Source organism: Meriones unguiculatus, chromosome 1 (assembly GCF_030254825.1).
Source record: "Meriones unguiculatus strain TT.TT164.6M chromosome 1, Bangor_MerUng_6.1, whole genome shotgun sequence".
Classification (NCBI taxonomy): domain Eukaryota; kingdom Metazoa; phylum Chordata; class Mammalia; order Rodentia; family Muridae; genus Meriones; species Meriones unguiculatus.
Window position 1 is genome coordinate 60,008,203 of NC_083349.1, and position 18,170 is coordinate 60,026,372.

Sequence of the window (18,170 nt, forward strand, 5' to 3'; positions counted from 1 at the left end):
GAAATTTAAAAATGCAGCTGTCCTGGAAACATGGCAGAATGTTAAGTCACTATGGCTAAAAGGATTGAGGGTTACAGTACTGTCAAGGGTGGAACAGGTTGGAAGGCCACATAGGTGATAGCAGCTTAGTACCCCAGAGCCCTTCCACAGTCTTTAGTCTACACCCCAAAGAGGTATTGAAGTTTGATGTTCTGCCTTCCTGGAGCCTCTCAGAATGACCTAACCACTAAAAAACCAGGTATGTGAACAACCAAGTTTATTTTTACAAAAATGAAAATCGTAACGTTTTCCACAGCTAGGCTGTGGAACAGTTGGCCCAGGGCCCCAAACTGACAAATTTCTTTTGCCATTTTTTACTTTGAAAGCAAAACCAGACGAGTGCCTCAAAAATGAGCCCCCAGCTTAAGACGTTGGCCAAAGCTGCGATCTGACTGAGGAGGTGGCTGGGTACCAGCAGAACGTGTAGCAACTGCACCTCTTTCTAGCGGGAATGGTGGGAGCCCCTCACCTCTCTCTGTAGGCTGCCACAGTGCTGTGAAGGGCCTCAGGGGCAGGGTTCGACCTACTGTAAACCCGAGTTCCTCCTAAGACCACAGGTCCTGGGAGGATACCACATCAGAATCAGCCCCAGTGTCCCAAGAATCGGTGCTTCAGGTGCCAGGGCATGGTGGTCACAGGTCTAGGAGCACAGCAGGGCTGGGAAGAGGAGTGAGGTATCAGTTCACCTGCCAGGCAAGAGAGGTCCCTGAGTAGCTGACTTGCCCAGCCCACAGGCAGGGGTGGTCTGTCATGGGTTTTGAAAGTCTAGGATGTGGAGGTTGTAAGACAGCGCGGCATAAAGATGCCTGGTGGTGAATCGCAGGCAGTACACGGGGCTGCTGAGCGGGGTCGACGTCAGCGGGAAGGCCTGGAAGGGAGGGCAGCGGGAGGAAGAAGAGCTTTTCAAGTGTGACATCTCAGGAGCACCAACCCAGCGAGAAGCAGCTGCTTCAGGTACGACCTTGGCCACACCCCCCACTCTCAGATGCAACCCAGAGGCCTGCACTGGGCGGGACACTTACGTGCAGGCAAGCCCTCTGGCGCCGGTCCCACAGCCGCACAACACCGTAGTAGGAAGAGCCTGTGGCCAGCAGGTGGTTGCCATCTGTCTGTAGGCAGTACAAGGTGCTGTCATGAGGCTCCTCCCATTCCATGACACATTTCCTGTGCATGAAGAGACAGTGATACAGACAGGTTTGGGTACCCTCCAGCTCGGTGTCCTCGGGGATGGAGATGTTAGGGAGCCCTAATAGGCTAGAAGAATGTAAAGCCTCACTGAGCACTCTCCTTAAAACTAAGCCTAACGAAAAAATAAAATTAAAAAAAAAAAAAGGAAAAAAAAAAAAAAACAACTAAGCCTAACGGAGAAGGGCTCCTCTGCAGAGGCCTCCCAGGCCTTGGGCCACAGAGGCAACATGTCTTTGTTCTCCTGACAGAATACCTGATATGGGACCCACAAGAGATGCATGCAGGCCTCAGCAAGGTCTAGGAGAGGATACCAAGGAATTTCCAGCTGACTTGCAGAGGCCATGAGAAATGTCTGCCTTTTCTCAGTCTCCCGGGCCACTGTGACCAGAGCTACCTGAGGTTAGGGAATCGAACTTGATGTGGCCTTGCTGACAGGGAATCTGCTCTGGGCTGACTCGGGACTGAAAAGAGCCTGCCTTGGCGCCGGCTCCCGCGGCCCTACCCCTGCAGCACACTCACCGGGCACTGGTCCGGAGGTCCCAGTAGCGAACGTAGGTGTCATAGCCACAGGACAGCAGTGTAGAGGGGGACTCATACATGACATCCAGCACCCCAGCCCCCGGGGGAAAGTCACTGCCCAGATGTGTGATCAGCTGCCCACTGGAGGAGAAAAGAAGGGCAGAAAGTGAAAGGCTGTCCACCTTGGCCACGCTGGCGTCAGGCCTAGGTCTCCATCATTCCAGGGACTGCTCCCTGAAGAGGGCTGAAGGAGGATATGCCTAGCCACTAGACCTCCACAGAGCGACACTGCCCCCCCCCGTGTCCCTGCCCCTTAGCCGAAGCCTCAGTGGGGCAAATGCAGCAGCCCTCCTCCATCACACCTGCGTGCGCTGCCCGCTCCCTCAGACTCTGAATGGGTCTCGCTGAAGGAGCCACCCCCTCAGACGCACACACTTGGTTACGTTACACTCCTTGATGTGGCAGGTCATGCAGTCCAGCGCCTTAATTCCTGCCTGTAATCTGGGGCTCAAACCTTATTGGGGATAAAGACCACACAAAGGGAGAAAGGGGACCCTAGGAGATGTTAAAACAAGTAAACACCTTTGTGTCTCGGGACAGAAATGGCTGAGAAAGCAGCTTAGTGTGCTGGTCCCTGGCGTTCTCCGGCTCTGGCCCCCAGCCCAGGGCTAACACGCCTCTGTGATCACAGCCCCCAGCCTGCTGGGCTCCAGCCTGCTCCCCCACCCGCACCCCACCCGGTGGCCGAGAACAGATTACTGAGAAGAACAATTTCTTTGTGACAGTGTAATTCCCTCCGTGACCGCGGCAGTGGGCAGACCTCTCACCCCATGCCAGACCCCTAGCAACCACGTAGGGGGGCCTCTTGGCCTTAGCAACTGCCCTTCAACATCAAGTGCATCAGCTAATCCTCGTGGCCAGGGGACGGGTGGATGTATTGAGCTTCTGCAGAATGTTTGGAGGGAATGAAGGAGAGGAGGCACCCTCTGGGCCCACTGCCTCAGCCCCCTGTACAAGGCCATGGGCACTTCACAGGGATGCTCAGGTAAGAGGCCTGGGCACAGGGCAGAGGGGACTTCATTGACCCAAAAGTACAGCTTTGGCATGAACAGTGATCATCAGAGGGCTTGCAGCAGGCTGGGCTGCCAGGCTTGTGTCTTAATGTAGAGTTCAGCTCCAGGCTGTCCCCATCATTCAGACACTTACCAGCCGACTCCCCCAGAAGCCACCATTGAAGATGGAGGCTGGGGCTCTCTTTTTACCTACTTGGCGTTTCACTGTGAACACCGTGAAGGCCTCTAAGGATCCCTACTGCTGTCCACTGAATGACTAAGTCCCAAACTGGCACCTCTGTGCCCGGCCACGTCCCCAGGGATATTCTTGATGTATGCAGGGCTTCAGAGTTGGTCTGAGGAGCTAAAGATAGGATTGTCCCCAGGCAGTTGTGGCACACGTCTTTAATCCCAGCATTCAGGAGGCAGAGGCAGGTGGATCTCTGTGAGTTCCAGGCCAGCCTGGGCTATAGAGTAAGTTCCAGGGCAGCCAGGGCAGCTACACAGAAAAAACCAAAAACCAAAACAACAAAACCCAAATCCAGGTTTGTCTTCCAGGGGCTCCTGGGCAAACAGTCTGCCACAGACCACTGGGCCTTGCTTCCAGAGGGGTCCTGCCTTTCTAGACCAGCCACAACCCATGAGCGCCATCGGAGGGGAGGGTCTCCATCTCAGAGGTACACCTGCATCTGTGTACACCAGGTGGGAGCTGTTACACTCCACAGTTCTCCCTCTGCTTTCCAGATTTTGGGGCCCTGCCCACTCCATTAGCGAGGCTGTAAGGAATGATTGCGGAGCTCTCCCCTTTAATCTGTGGAAGTAATTTCATGTTTGTTTGAAACAGAAGATGAAAGACCGGAGTTAGGGGTGGAGCCCAGTGGAGCCCCACCTGCCCACCCTGATGTGGGGACTCAGAAAAAGCTGGGCACCCACTGCTGGGGGGGGGTCGGAAGTGAGAGGGGACACCTTCACCTTGAGCACCAATCTGGATCCTGTCCACTGCCCAAGAAGCCACCAATACAGCACAGCCCAAGGAGGCTGGGGGGGAGACCCAAAGGCCCAGCCCTCCATCTGCTTGCCCTGGCCAGAGAAGTTTCTGCTTTACCTTCTCTGGGACTCGCAAGTGACCACACACACTTTAAACCACCAATAAAAAGATACAGTTTCTTTGGCCTTGAGGCTCAGGACCCTCAAAGTTCTGTTGTATAGAGCAAGGTTAAGTTCAGAGCATCAGCTGATGCTCTGGGCTCTGGGGAAGGGCCTGCCTCTTCTAATAGTGGCCCAGCGGTGCCACAGGAGCCCTGCTGGGGCTTTGATTTGGGAAAACAAACAGAAATGGCACCGTGGGCCCTTCGGGTTCCCACCCCAGCCCCAATTTAAGTAGAAAACTGTAGCTTAACTGTTGTGACAGAGAGAGAGAGAGAGAGAGACTGGTCAACAATAGCTCTAAACAGTCTGTCTTCAGCTTTTCTGTGCCGCTTTTCTCACTGCAAGTGTGTTCTTGTAAAAACGATTAGATTGCAATTTGTATAAAGTGGTGACCCCCAAATTCAGGCGTTTCACCCCTTTTCTCTGGAAAGAATGTTAAGAATGCTTCTCCGCGTCTCACTGTAGGGGGCAAAGGGGGGTGGTGTGTGTGCAGAGCCCTGGCTGCCCCACAGCTTGTGTGGGAACAGGGCTGCTGCTCAGAGCCCCGGGCCAAGACAGGAGCAAAACCTGGACTTGTCACTATAGAGAGGCAGACAAAAAGTCCCTTCCCTTCCCTCTTGTAGACAAAGCCGAGGCTTCTAGGAGCTGCTGAGGGCTGGGGACCTCCACACCCTAGCCTCCCCGAGCCGGACTCCAGCAATTCTCTTGCTGCCCAGGGAAAGATAAAGACAGATGGGGCAGCCTGCAGGGTGAGCCTGATGAATGAGACAGGCTGAGTAGGAGGGCTGGAGGCCTGTCCCCCTGGCCCAGCCTCTGCAGTTTTCTCCTATGAGCCTCTAGTGCCTGGGCAGGAAAAAGGGACTATGCTCCTGAGGAGTCTCTCAAAAGAGAAATCAAGGCTTCTGAGCCTGGTTCACCCTGCTGACCAGGAGGAAGAGAAATTAAATTAAATGTCCTGCCATTAGCCACTTTGGCACAGCTGACGGAGGCATTGCCCCTCTTCCCTGTGCCCCCTCTAGGCTGGACCCTGCAGAATCTAAACACCATGCCCTGCTTCCTGCCCCCCTCCCCCCACTTCGAGACAGGGTTCTCTGTATACCTCTGGCTGTCCTGGAACTCACTTTGTAGACCAAGCTGGCCTCAAACTCAGAGATGCACCTGCATGTACTAGGATTCAGGGCATGCTCCAGCAATACCCCAGCAACGCTGCTTCAGTCTTCACACCTTCCCTGGCCCACACATTCCCCACAGGCCTCTTGTACTAGCCGACACTGAGGCTCCCAGCCCACAGTGATGCATGCTGTGGCTCTCATACCATTCTGACGCCCGATGGTGCCTCCTGGAGTCCCTGTGCCTGTATGTTCTGCCTCCCTTTGGGTGTCAGGACACCTTATCTGGAGGGTGCTACCCTGAGTCTTAACAGTAGTTTGGGGAGGACTGAAGTATGACAAGCAGCTTATTTCTTCTCTCCAAGGGCAAGTGGTCTGAAGGTTCCATCAGGCCAGGGTTGCTAAAGGGTGAGTAGTTTACCTCTTCTCTCCTCCCTGAGCTTTAACAGAGACTGCGCAGAGATATGAGCTGCGCTGAGGGAGACACTGTCCCTCTCTTCAAGCAGTGTTCCATCTAAATTTATACTCAACAAGTCAGAGAAAAAAAGAATGCTCTATAAGGGAAAGTAGACATTTTTGGGTGAGGGGAATGACTAATTCTTCAGTTAGGGATGTGATTGTGACAGGCGGTGATGAGGGTGATGAGGCTTTGGCTAGAGGCATGGCAGTGTGCGGGGACATGAGGCTGCAGGGGCAGAGTAGTAGTCCCAGATCAGTCCACAGATTATAAATAAAGAAGCCAAAGCTACAGAGGAAATACATTCAAGTCCTATACAAAGAAAGCAGAATCCAGGCCCGGCAGTGGTGATGCACACCTTTAATCCTAGCACTTGGGAGGCAGAGGCAGGCAGATTTCTGTGAGTTTGAGGCTAGTCTGGTCTACAAAGTAAGTCCAGGACAGCCATGGCTACACAGAGAAACCCTGTCTTGAAAAACCAGGAAGGAAGGAAGGAAGGAAGGGTAGGAGAGAGCGAGAAAGAAAGTAAAGGAAAGGAAAAGAATCCAGGAGATAGGTTGAGCTGCAGGGCCATCCTGGTGGTAGTGTGACAGGAGCGGAGATAGTTACACAGGATCATGGTGCCAGAGTAGCTGCCACCTTCGCAGCAGCCTACGTGGCTGAGTCCCTGTGTCTGGCAGGCACTATACTGAGTGCTTCACACATACTGGCTCATGTGGTCATTAGAATAAGGCCACACTCTCTTGCCCCACTTTACAGATGAATCAGGCAAGGCTCAGGCTGCACCTGGTAAACAGAAGTCAAGCCCATAGACTCATGCCTGCAGGCTTCCAGTGTGCAGCCCTGGCAGTGGCCCTCCCCACCTCTCTCTCACACATACTTTAGACATCATCTGTCCAATTGGCCTTGCCCAGCAGATACAAGGCCCATGGTCAGGTCCTCACCTGTGCTTTGCAGGCCTCTGTACCTCAGAGGTGCCTAAATGGCTGGTTCTCAGTGGGGGTAAGAGAATCAAGGGAACATACCCTAAACTGAAATTTTTTCAAATGTTTCTTGGAAAGGTTGTGGGTGCCACAGTGTGCTCATGGGAGTCAAGGGGCAATTTAAAGGAGTCAGGTATCTCCTGCCATGTAGGTTCTAAGGATCAAACTCAGGTTGTCAGGCTCAGTGACCAGAGTCTTTGCCCACTGAGCCACCTGCCCCAGATTCCAAATATAACAGTGGAGATGTGGGGGACAAAGAGATGATGCTGAAGTTCATTGTCCCTGCTACGTCAGGTATGAGAGGAAGGGACACAGTGTCTGTCACATGTATGTGTGTGAGCATGCATCCCCTCCAGCACCCATCAGAGCACACGTGTTCAAACACAATGGCTCAAAGGCCAGGCAGCCCACTTTGTACTGCTAACAAGGCGACGTAATTACAGGAAAGGGCAGCGGGCAGATAAAAGGATACAAAATTTCAACATCTGTTGCCATAAAGGGATAAGAAGAAGTGAAACGCAAAGTATCAGTTTGGTGTCAGCAGGCAGAGAGCCGATTTCAAAGAGTTCTGGGGGACAGAGGGGACAAGAAAGCAAAAGCAAAGGGGAAGAAAGAATAAGAAATTACAGGGTTCCTTAAAGAAGTAAAGAAAAAAAAGAGAATGAAAAAGCTGTCAGTAATACTTTCAAAGGAGAAGGCAGGTACTTTCAAGAGGGGCAGTCCCGTAATCATCCTGACTGAAGGCCAGGCCCCTGCACAGGGTGGGGGAGAGGAAGGCCAGGGCAGACAAAGCCACACGAGGGTGGAAGGGGCACGCACGGAGCCCTCGGTGCACCAGCCTGAGCCGAGCAGTTCCACCTCCATCCACTTTGTTGTCAGCAAGTGCCCTATATTCACAGCCTGCGCTCAGCACAAGAGTAAGCTACACTGCCAGCATACCCGGGACTGGCCAGGTAGCCCGCACAAGCATGCTAACTCAGCACCCAACGGAAGAGGCCATGAGGACAGATAAGGGACTAGATCAGCGTGTTGACATCGACGGTTCCCTTAGGCAGAGACTGTCTCCAGCCATGCAGCTGCCCTGAGCAAGACAGGAAACCCATTCTGCCCTTTCCCTAGTTGAGAAGAGATTTGGTAGCTTCAAGATAGAAATGAAAGCATAACAGAGAACAGAGATGACCCTGGCCTTAGGCGACAAAAAGAGAAGGTTTTTTTGTTTGTTTGTTTGTTTGTTTAGGGACATGTGAACACACAACTGCATGGTGGCAGTACCCAGAGGGTTCCATGCCTTGGGAAAAGTAAAGTCACCAAAAGCCCCCTACCTGCTTCCTACTTCAAAGTCCCCAGGATGGCTGAGGGCCAGTGGCTGGACCCTGGGACACCTTCAGGTCTGGAGTCACAGGCCTCTCCATCCTGCAGCTTACCCATTGCCAGCCACACGGGGACCCAGGGTGCGCTGCTCTTAGGGACCAATGCTAGATCCAGCCAGCTCAAACGCCCATTGGTAGAAAATGCAAGTCCTATGGCAACAGCAGGCTGACAGTGGTGGAAGGTGATGTCAGGCCACTCAGGCCTACTAGGCCTTCCAGGAGCTGCACCCCCTGGGGAGTAGGCAAGCACCTCCTTGAAATGCAGACAGAGGACACAAAGTATACTCTGATTCCTCCAAGCCTCAAGCTGAGGAACAGGATGGCTTTGGCACAGTTCCTCAGAGCCTCACAAGCTTAATTCAGTGGTTGGCTGTCACTAGGAGTTGTTGGCACTTGAGAATTGAATACTGGGCCGTAAGACCATCAGCATGAGAAACTGGGTCCTGTACACCTTATGGCCGAATGAGGAGCCCCATTTTCCTCACTGGAAATCCCCTCTCCCTGGGCTTAACTTACAGCGCTGTTCCAGTGGGGGAAAAGCTAAAAAGGACAGACAAGCTCCAGCTAGCACCTTCCTCTGTCCCTTTCTCTGCTTAGCCCCTGGGCACCCTGAAAGGACTGTCCACAGCATAGGCTGCCTGGGATGGGCACCTGAGAGATGAATTGCAGCACTAGCTCTAAAGATGGCAGAACTGGTGCCCAGTGGGATAGCTGCAACTCCTGGGTGTCCCAGCCCCCACCATCACCTAAGGGTAGCCCAGATGCTGAGAACCACCCCGCCCCAAGTCAGCACACACATAAAAGAAAATTCAGGCTGTGCTCAGGTTTCGGTGGTGACAGGTTAAAAGCAAAGCATCCAGCTAGTGCCGCATTCCGCCCAGCCAGCGTCCTGCCGGCAATACCATTCCACCTTGCAGATTGCCTGTCAGTCAGGCTTTGGTGTTATTGAAAGATCAAACTTGGTCCTGCCTGTTCATTACCTTAATCCTGTTTTCTACATGGCTTTATTATCTGTTTGGGCTTCTTCAGGAAAGACAGCTTCAGAGTTGTCCTGGCCATCCATTTCCTCCCACCAGGGCATCTCCTCACCCCCTGCCCTGCTCAGTTCTCCAAGCTTGCACAGTCCTGGATACAGGGCAGATGTTTGCCCAAGGTCTTCCTTTTCCCGTGAGTGAGTGATGAGGACAGTCTGGGGATAGAGAGGAGGCAATGCCATGTGCTACTTAGGGTGGATCTGTCACGTGTAGACCCCAGAAGCTGGCAGAAAATACAGAGACAGTAACTCATTTGGTTCCAGTGCAACCCAAGGCCTCAGCTATCTTGCATCCATTATTATTTAGGTGCATTTTGAGTTCAGCAAAGTGTCACTGTTTGGGGTTGATGAGGTCTAGGGGTTGGTGAGGTCTAGGGATTTCAGAAGAATGACATTCAAAGAGCCAGTCCCTTAGAACTCCATCCTGATTTTAAATCCCTCCAAAGCAACAACAGGCAGCTCAAAGGATCATCCAACTTTTGTTTTGGTTTGGTTTGGTTTGGTTTTGTTGAGACAGGGCCTCTCTATGTAGTTCTGGCTGTCCTGGAACTCACAATGTAGACCAGGCTGGCTTTGAGTTCACAGAGATCCACCTGCCTCAGCCTTCCAAGTGCTAGGACTAAAGGCGTGTGCCACCACCACCTACAGATCATCCAACCTTTGAGATGCTGCTAGGCCATGGTGGTGTGTCCAGGCCACCTTCCCTGAGCTGAGCCCAGGCAGAGGGGATGATGGCACATGAACCTCCACTGTGTGACTAACTGAAACTGCTGGCACAGATGGCCATCCATAGACCACAGCCCTAGTGGCAAGACCCTTTTCTGAGCTGTGCGGACATCAGTTTCCTCTCCTGCTCTACTATTGGTCTCTACTATTGGTATTCTAGGAACTGAGAGGTGAGGTTCCCACAAGCTCTTTGGAGTACTGTGGGAGAAGGCAAAAGATGCAGGTGTCAGACAGTGGGGGTATTTTTCATAGTTATTTAATCATAACTACTTACGGGTAGTCGGGAACAATGAATTCCCATTTTTCAGTCCCCAAAGTGGAGAGCAAAGTCCAGAGAGGCCCCAGATGAGGTTTGTAAGTGGCTGTGCAATTCTGGAGTGGGAACCTGTCGGGCCACACAGCCAAAGCTTCTAAGCTCCTACTGCTTCCAGAACATAGCTTCGGGAGAGAGGGTCCCTCCTGACTCAGGCTTAATCACAAAGGGAAGGACGGGTAGCAGTTCTACAGAATGAATTCAGGAGAGCAAACTCCACAGTGAGCAAGATGCCAACAGCCCTGGGACGTGAGATTACAGGAGCCCTAGCAGTTTTAGCTAAGCTGGCAATGGGTGACGTGATCACTTGCTGCATTAACGAAAGCAGTAGAACTAAAGTGAGGCCAACTCCACAGGGCACCACTGACCACTGCTCCCCTTCTTTCCTGTTAAACCCTGGTTTGCAGCACCCGCCTTTTTCTGCCAATATGTCCAGGGGTGCTGGCTCTTCTCTCAGGCCAAAGAGACAAAGCACAATGGCTCCTTCCTTGCCTCTTGCCAGGGTTTGGTTTAGGACGAGACCTTGAACAGTTTTGACAAATGGATGTGAGGAGAAATCTGCTCAGTGTTCTTGGGAAAGGCTTTTTCCATGTAAAATGGCCTCATGCACAGACAAATCTTCCTTCTACCTTTAAATGTTGCCTTATGAATTGGTGGCCCTGTTCTAAACAAGCCTGAATGCAGGGGCAAAAGCCACCATGACTGGGATGGCAAGGGGAAAGCTGAGTGAATATGAGTCCTCATGGTCTGGAGCTACTGAACTCATCAGCTCTTCCACCCAACTTCTGGGCTCTTTTCTTCTTCAATCATAATTCCATTCTTATTTGAGCTGTTTGAATTAGATTTTCATTACTTAGAGCCCAAAGCTATGATTAACTGGTGAACAGTGCTTACGAAGAACTAAAACGGTGGGCCTGGGAAAAAGCGGCCCTGGAGGGCAGGCGCAGGCTCTCAGACACCGGAGCCCTGTTCTGCAGGAGAGGGGTTCAGCCTGCTTCTTGGCCAGGCCCACAGATCCAGGAAGCAAATTGGCCTCAATAAAGAGTAGGCATTCCCACCCTCAGAGCTAACCCGAGAGACAGTGTAGTTTAGGGAGATTCTGAGCATCCTATCCTTGTTCTCAGATGATCATCAGAATGGAGAGGAAAATGTGCTCAGTTAAGTTCTTGTGCTTGTCCCCTGGAGGGACTAGCTGTGAGACATAGGCTTCAGAAACATGTGGGGCTTTCCCTTCCTCCCAGGGAGGAGGAGAGGAGATAGAACTAGAGCAACTGATAGAAGAGACAGGCAAGAAAGTCTTACTCTTGCTCTACAGTATGCTCCTCAGGGCTAGCTGAAGAATTTCAGATGTGGCACAACTGATTAGAGGAAAAATAAGAAATTTAGACTGACCAAAAATTTAAATTTGAGGAGCCCGAGAGATGGCTCAGAGGTTAAGAGCACTGGCTGTTCCTTCAGAGGTCATGAGTTCAATTCCCAGCAACCACATGGTGGCTCATAACCATCTCTAATGAGATCTGGTGCCCTCTTCTGGTGTGCAGGCGCACATGCAGGCAGAACATCGTATATATAATAAGTAAATGAATCTTTTAAAAAATTTTAAATTTGAGGGCTTAACAATTACCAACACTGGCTGCTCCTTCAAAGATCCCAGGTTCTGCTCCCAGCATCTAAATGGCATCTCACAACCATCTGTAACTCCAGTAACAGGGGGGTCCCACAACCCTCTTCTGGCCTCTGCAGGCAGCAAGCACACACACAGACGAATACATGTAGGCAAAATGCATACATATAAATATTGAAATTTTTTTCTTAATTTAAAGTTTGTTAGTGATGGTACACACATTTGATCCCAGCACTTGGAGGCAGAGGCAGGTGGATCTCTGTGAGTTCAAGGCCAGCCTGGTCTATAATGGGAGTCCAGGACAGCCAAGGCTACACAGAAAAACCCTGTCTCAAAAACAAAAACAACAAATTGTTCTACAGAAGACATTATTAAATTAAAAGTACAAAAAGACAAGATCCAGATCAGGAGAAGATATTTGTAAATCACATACCTGACAAAGGACTAATGTCTAGACTATATAAAGCTCAAAACTCAACACTGGAAAAGCAGTGTAATGGGCCATGGACATTGGCTAGCAGTTTGATAAACAAGATAGATAGATGGCAAATGAGCATATGGCATATGTTCAGCATCACTGGCTATCAGAGAAAACCAAGTTAAAATCATAATATCAGACTTACTGGAACCGCTAAAATGAAAAATAGTGACAATATCAGAACACTGGTCAAGATATATATATATATATATATATATATATATATATATATATTATATATATATAAAGAAAGAAAGAAAAGAAACCCAGATATGTGGTACCCTGTTGGTGGGAATGCAAAATAATAATGATGTGCTGAAAAAAAAAAAAAAAAAGCAAAAAAAAGCTTGGTAAGTAAAAAAGCTAAACACACACTTAACAAAACTCCAAGCAGTTGTCTTCCTTGGCATTTACCCTAGAGAAATGAAAGTGCCCACATCAAGACCTACGTACAAATGGTCATCACAAACTCTTATGTCCCTTGGTGGGTGAATGCTCTTCCACAGGAAAGAAACTCTGGGAGCATCTGTGGACTACGGCAGACGACACAGTGGGGAAAAGGACTGAGACACTGAGATGACAATGTCTACAGCTCTCAGCATGCTGGGTTTTCAATAACAACAAAAAAACTAACCAGTTCGGTTTTTGGTTGTTTTTTTTTTTTTTTTTTTTTGATTGATCTTTTTGTTTTTGTTATTTTTGAGACAGTCTCACTATGTAGCTTTGGCTGGCTTGAAACTCACTCTGTAGAACAGGCTGGCCTCAAACTCATAAATATTTGCCTGCCTCTGTCTCTCTAGTTCTGGGATCAAAGGTATATGCCCATGCCTGACATTACGAAGGTATGATTCCATTCATATGATATCTTTAAAATAACAAAATTAGAGGCAGAGAGCAGCTAAGTGGTTTTGAGAGCTAGAGAGGATGGTGGGCACGACTATGAAGAGTGTTCGAGGAGTCTATAGCGTCACTGTGGTAGTGGGTATAGAGGAAGGCCCACAGGATGTACCATTGTCAGGCTTCTGCTTTTGACACTACACTACAGTATATAAGATGCTATACAAGTACCCTTCTGCTCTATTTTGTAACATCCTATAAATATAGAATTATTTCAAAATAAAAGTTTTTGGTTAAAAAAAATAACAAGGGGTTGGGGATTTAGCTCAGTGGTAGAGCGCTTGCCTAGCAAGCGCAAGGCAGGCCCTGGGTTCAGTCCTCAGCTCTGGAAAAAATAATAATAACAAAACCAAAACAGAAGAGCAGACAATCAAATGAGAATGTGCTAAGCTTGCCAACTGGAGATTGTGAAGAAAACCTGCTTGTATTTTAATTGTTCTACAGTTATTTTTTATAGGTTCTATAGGCCACTTTTGAAGTATTTTAAGTTATAAAAATTCCACTCTGAGGATAGATCCCATAGCGAGGCGCTCCTCAGAAAAGATGTATTAAATCTAAGTAGTTACTATCAATTCTCCATGGAATTACTCACCTGTCCCAGGTGATTTCAACTGTCTCAAGCTAACCTCAAATATCTCCCCAGGGCATTGCAGCTGTCAGTGGGTGGCAAGGCAGGGTTTCTCCCCAGGATTCTCTGGTACCACTAGGCTAACTGAGGCAGGGGTTGGTTAGCTAGCTCTTCTTTTGTCCCCCAGCCGCCCAGCCCTGCCCCCACTGAACACCACTGTGGGGTTAGGAATCTCTTACCTGTTGAGGTCCCAGATTCTTAGAGGTGAGAAATGCCCACAACAAGCTGTTCCTGTCACAAAAGAGCTGCCAAACAAAAGGAGAAGAGGGTTAGAGCTGGCTTGTCAAGACTTGTGGCAGAAATGGCTGCACATTAGAAATGCTGGACTCTTTCCCCAGGGATCATGGGGTTAAGCCAGAAAAAGTAAAAAGTAACACTGAGAGAGAATGAGGACGTACCACAGAAGGACAACTTGGTGCTGGTGCATGGAGAGGGCTGACTAACTGGAGGCCCTACAGATCCAACCATAGGTGAGCTTGCTCTTTGCACTGAGACACATGACCACTGACCACAGAAACGGCAGACCTCTGGATGGGCAGCTCTGAGCCCAGGGCTCAGCATATGTAGCTGAATGAGACTTGAAGCTCAGTGCTGTAAGGCCTCCTAGAACATCTTCCTGGAACTAAGCAGTGATACCTACATCAGCTGGAGACATTCCAGAAGGGTTTACAAGTTGGGAAACAAGGCATGATGGGGCATCCCTTCAATCCCAGCAACTAGGGAGACAGAAGCAGATGAATCTGAGTTGGAGGCCAGAACTCAGGCTGGTCTGTAAAGAGTAAACGTATCTCAACATCCTCTCCCCCCAGATCACTGGAAGACAAATTTGGCAAAGTTGTACAAACACAAATAGAAAAGTGAGTCTATCACCAAGAGCATATTCTACCTTTGGGGGAGCAGAGCCAAGCATCCAGGACTGCTGAGGAATGAGATATGACTCAGGAAGAGTCTCTAAGGACACTGAGCACTGCCAAGAGGAGGTGAGGAAGAACACAGTTTCCAGAGTTTCTCAGAACATGCAACATAGGCAGTCTACATGGTTCCATGTTGTGGAGGCACAAGCACTGTGGGAACGATTGGTGTAATGAGCCACAGAACGGGATGAGAGCTTGCGCACCTGAGCTAGAGCAGACCTTCATTATATCATTTGGCAGGGGTGGGAGGGGAAGCCTTAAGAAACCTAATGTCAGTCAGTAAGGCTGAAAGTACTGGGGCCAGGATGGGCCAGGTCCCTACATGCCCTGCTTTGGGGAGGAAGACTGGATACAGTAACGACGTGTTAACTATGTAGACAAGCAGCCAACCAGGCTGCACTGGCCAGCACCTGTGCCCAACATGAGTAGAGTTCTACAGAGGAAGTTCTGAAGAAGACAGAGGCTGGGGAAGTGCAGCAGACGAGGAGCTAGCTCAGTTCCTGTGAGGGAAATGTCTGGGCAGGTACTGGCTAGTCTGACTACCAAAACTGTAACTAGTGCCCACCTGTCATCTCCAAACTGGAACAAGGCCTGGTAAGACATTCAGGGCTCTCATGCCTCAAGCCAAAGCTTCCCCCAGGAATGTGACAGCATCCCAACTTCCTCTTCCTCCACAGTGCTGCCAGCAGCCATCCTACCGTGAAGTGGTCGTGCCCAGCATGCCACTGGACACCAAGCAACCAAACTACAAAGTCCGGAGGTGTTACCGTTGCCTCCCTCCTCCTACATTTTTTCTCTTTAGGTAATCCATTAATAACTGGTAAAGCCAATTACCTTGGGTTGGAAACATAATAGCTACTTGGAAATCATTGGAGCAGGCAATTGGGCTCTCCAGACTTTTGAGGAGTTGGGGCCAGGTGAAGGGCACCAGCACAGACACAGACATCTCTCAAGGCCTCTTGGCCACAGGCCTAAATTAGCCTCAAGGTAAATCAATAGAGAGGGGTGGGGGAGGAGCCTGGGAGTTAATCCCTGCCACTCCTGCAGCCCTGACCTCCCAGCAGGTGGGGTCGGGGTCCGGAGAAGGGGGGTAATGCAAACCCTTCCCAGGGACTCCTGTCCTTTGCTTGGCCCACCCACTCCTGCCCTGACCATCTGCCACCAAGAAGAGGAGCCCTTATGTCTTTAATTGCCTGGACAGCACACCTATAAACGTTTCTTTCCCAAAGCTGACTTCCCCTTTGCCTAGGTGCCGGGAAGCTAGACTGTCTTTCTGGCGTTTAGGAGGGCCTGAGAGTTTAACAACATCAAGCCGTGTGAGATACAGGCTGCAGATAGATGGTCAGATGGGCAACATGCCCAATCTGAGGGACTGCCTGAGTGTCAAGGAGTCAAACTATCTGTAGATGCAGCCCCATACTCTTTGAACTCCTCTCCACTGCTGTGGCCTGTCCTCTCCCCAAGGCCTATATGGTCATTACAAAGAATGTGGCAAAAGTCACAGACCAGCCACACTTGAAGGTAGATGCTAAAAGTTCGAGCACTTGGCTAGTCCCAGCCAGGGCTGCCACCACTCAGCTTGAATGCTTTGAAAGGGCAATAGGGTGGGGGTTGTGCCTACCATCAATTTTACCTCAAGTTCTCTAAGCACCACAGCCCTTGCTCCCAGGTGTAAAGCCTGTCCTGATCTCTCGCCCGCTTGGGGTCAGCCTGACAATCTATTTGCTCCATATTTCTCAAGTTCTCATCAATGAAAGGAAACACACGCATTCCTTCCATGGCTCCGCCTAGAGACTGCCTACATGTACTCCAGTTCAGTCCAGCGCCTAGCCCAAAGGGCAGTAGATACAGAGCCATGAAACTGACCAGAATGGTCCTCCCAGAGTTCAAATGCAGGGAAGGTGGTCATTTGCTTCTTAAAGGAGTATGTCCCAAATCACCAAAGGCTCCAACCTGAACAACAGTGACAGTTATCCAAGGGCGGGGGAGTAACAAGTCCCTCAGACTGTAAGCTATACTTTTTTTCTTTTTAACTACAAAGCCCTGGCCAGAAGTTAGCCTAAAATTTCTTGTTCTTTCTCACCCTTGTCCAAACCTTCAACTTGCCACTGACTACCTACCTCAGACAAGCCTGGCATCACATAGGCCATAAAGTGCAAAGTGGACATGTAAACCATCCAATCAAGAAAGATACTAGGAAAGTTAGGGGTCCTAAATGCAAGATGAAAAATAGAAGAGACATTAACCCTTATGGTAGTTTGAATGAAAATGGCCCCATACACTCATAGGTCCTGGCACTACTGGGAAATGTGGCCTTGCTGGAGGAAGTGTGTCACTGGGGTGGGCTTTGCGTTCTCAGAAACTCAAGCCAGGCCTAATGTGACTTACTCTCTTCCAGCTGCCTGTGCATCCAGATATAAAACCCTCAGCTCCCTCTCCAGCATCATGTCTGTCTGCATGTGAAACTGCCTGCCCCCATGTTTCCTACCTTAACGATGATGGACTGTAAACCAGACCCAATTAAATGTTTTCCTTTATAAGAGTCGCCATGGACATGGTATCTGTTCACAGCAACAGAAACCCTAACACAACCCTGGAGCTAGAGTTACAGAAAGTTGTAAGCTGTCCTGTATGGGGGCTGAGAATAAAACCCTGATCCCCTGCAAAAACAGAAAGTGCTCTTCCCAGCTTCTTTATTTTGGTTTTGAGAGCTGACTGGGAATTCACTATGAAGCTCAGGATGGCATCAAACTTGTGATCCTCCTGCCTTTGCTGGGATGGTGGGTGCCCACCACCTGCTGGCTACTGTGCATTTATGTAAGAAGGGACTTGATTAGGTAATGGTACTGGATCCACTCTCTCACAGACATGGGTGAATGGCTGTCATTTACTTACTATTTGTTTAGAGATGGTTTATTTTTATGTGGCCCAGACTAGCCTTGGACTCTCGGTCCTCTCGCCACTCCCTGCCCCTCAGCCTTCCAAATGTACCATTACAAGTATGTATCACCATGCCAAACAACTATAATTTATCGAGCACCTACTATGTGTCAGGTGCTGAGCAAGTATTTTACTAGCATTTTCTCACAGATTAGGAAGCTCAGGGAGGTGACGAAATTTGCCTCTTAGTCACCTGAGCAGCAGGTAGTAGTATTAGAATTGGCCATCTTAATCCTAGAATCCATTGTATCACCCCTCACCCCACAGCGTTCATGCCAGCCACGTTCAGGTTAATTTTCTTTGCGTCCCCAGCATGTAGTACAATGTCTGCCCGAAGTCTCAGAAGCTTCCTGAATGACTGACTGACTGAGTCAACAGGTTGAACAAATGATTCTACCTGGAGGAGGAAAGAAAAGCCCCCAGGCCTGCAGCAGAAGTGGCTGTGCTCAGCAGCTGTGCCCGCGGCTGGCCAGAGCCGCCCAGCTGGACTAGGCCCCAACAGCCTGAGCCCAGGCTGACACACTTTGGCAAGGGAGGCCACCAGAGCTGTCACATCATTCACCAACATGCCCATCAAGTGTATTCAGTTCTCTTCAACCCGCATTGGCATTTTAATTACTGTTGGGTAAACTAATTTGTACAAATGAAGGCCAGGCTGCCTAATAGAATATGCAAGCTCTCTGACCTCTGACAGGCACTGACACAAGATACAAAGGAAGCCGAGGAAGGCTTTTTATCTGAGCCTTATTAC

General features: G+C 49.9%; 1 protein-coding gene and 1 long non-coding RNA gene across 4 annotated transcripts in view; one reads left to right on the plus strand and one right to left on the minus strand.

Moving 5' to 3' along the window:
- Positions 1-239: 239 nt before the first annotated feature.
- Positions 240-18,170, minus strand: part of Fbxw4 (F-box and WD repeat domain containing 4) — an 80,212-nt gene continuing 62,281 nt past the window's right edge. For 2 of the 3 annotated variants that reach the window (XM_021649920.2, XM_060390507.1), the window contains exons 6-9: positions 13,745-13,810; positions 1,747-1,887; positions 1,062-1,203; positions 240-907 (exon numbers count right to left, since the gene is read on the minus strand). In XM_021649920.2, the coding sequence (XP_021505595.2) occupies positions 788-907; positions 1,062-1,203; positions 1,747-1,887; positions 13,745-13,810 (469 nt within the window). In that variant the 3' untranslated portion in view covers positions 240-787. The remainder of the gene's footprint in view (positions 908-1,061; positions 1,204-1,746; positions 1,888-13,744; positions 13,811-18,170) is intronic. The other variant, XM_060390509.1, reaches the window with a different exon arrangement.
- On the plus strand, positions 13,807-17,412 carry LOC132655968 (uncharacterized). The gene is made up of 3 exons (XR_009593928.1): positions 13,807-14,545; positions 15,157-15,281; positions 16,878-17,412. It is a non-coding gene; the product is annotated as an uncharacterized LOC132655968 (long non-coding RNA).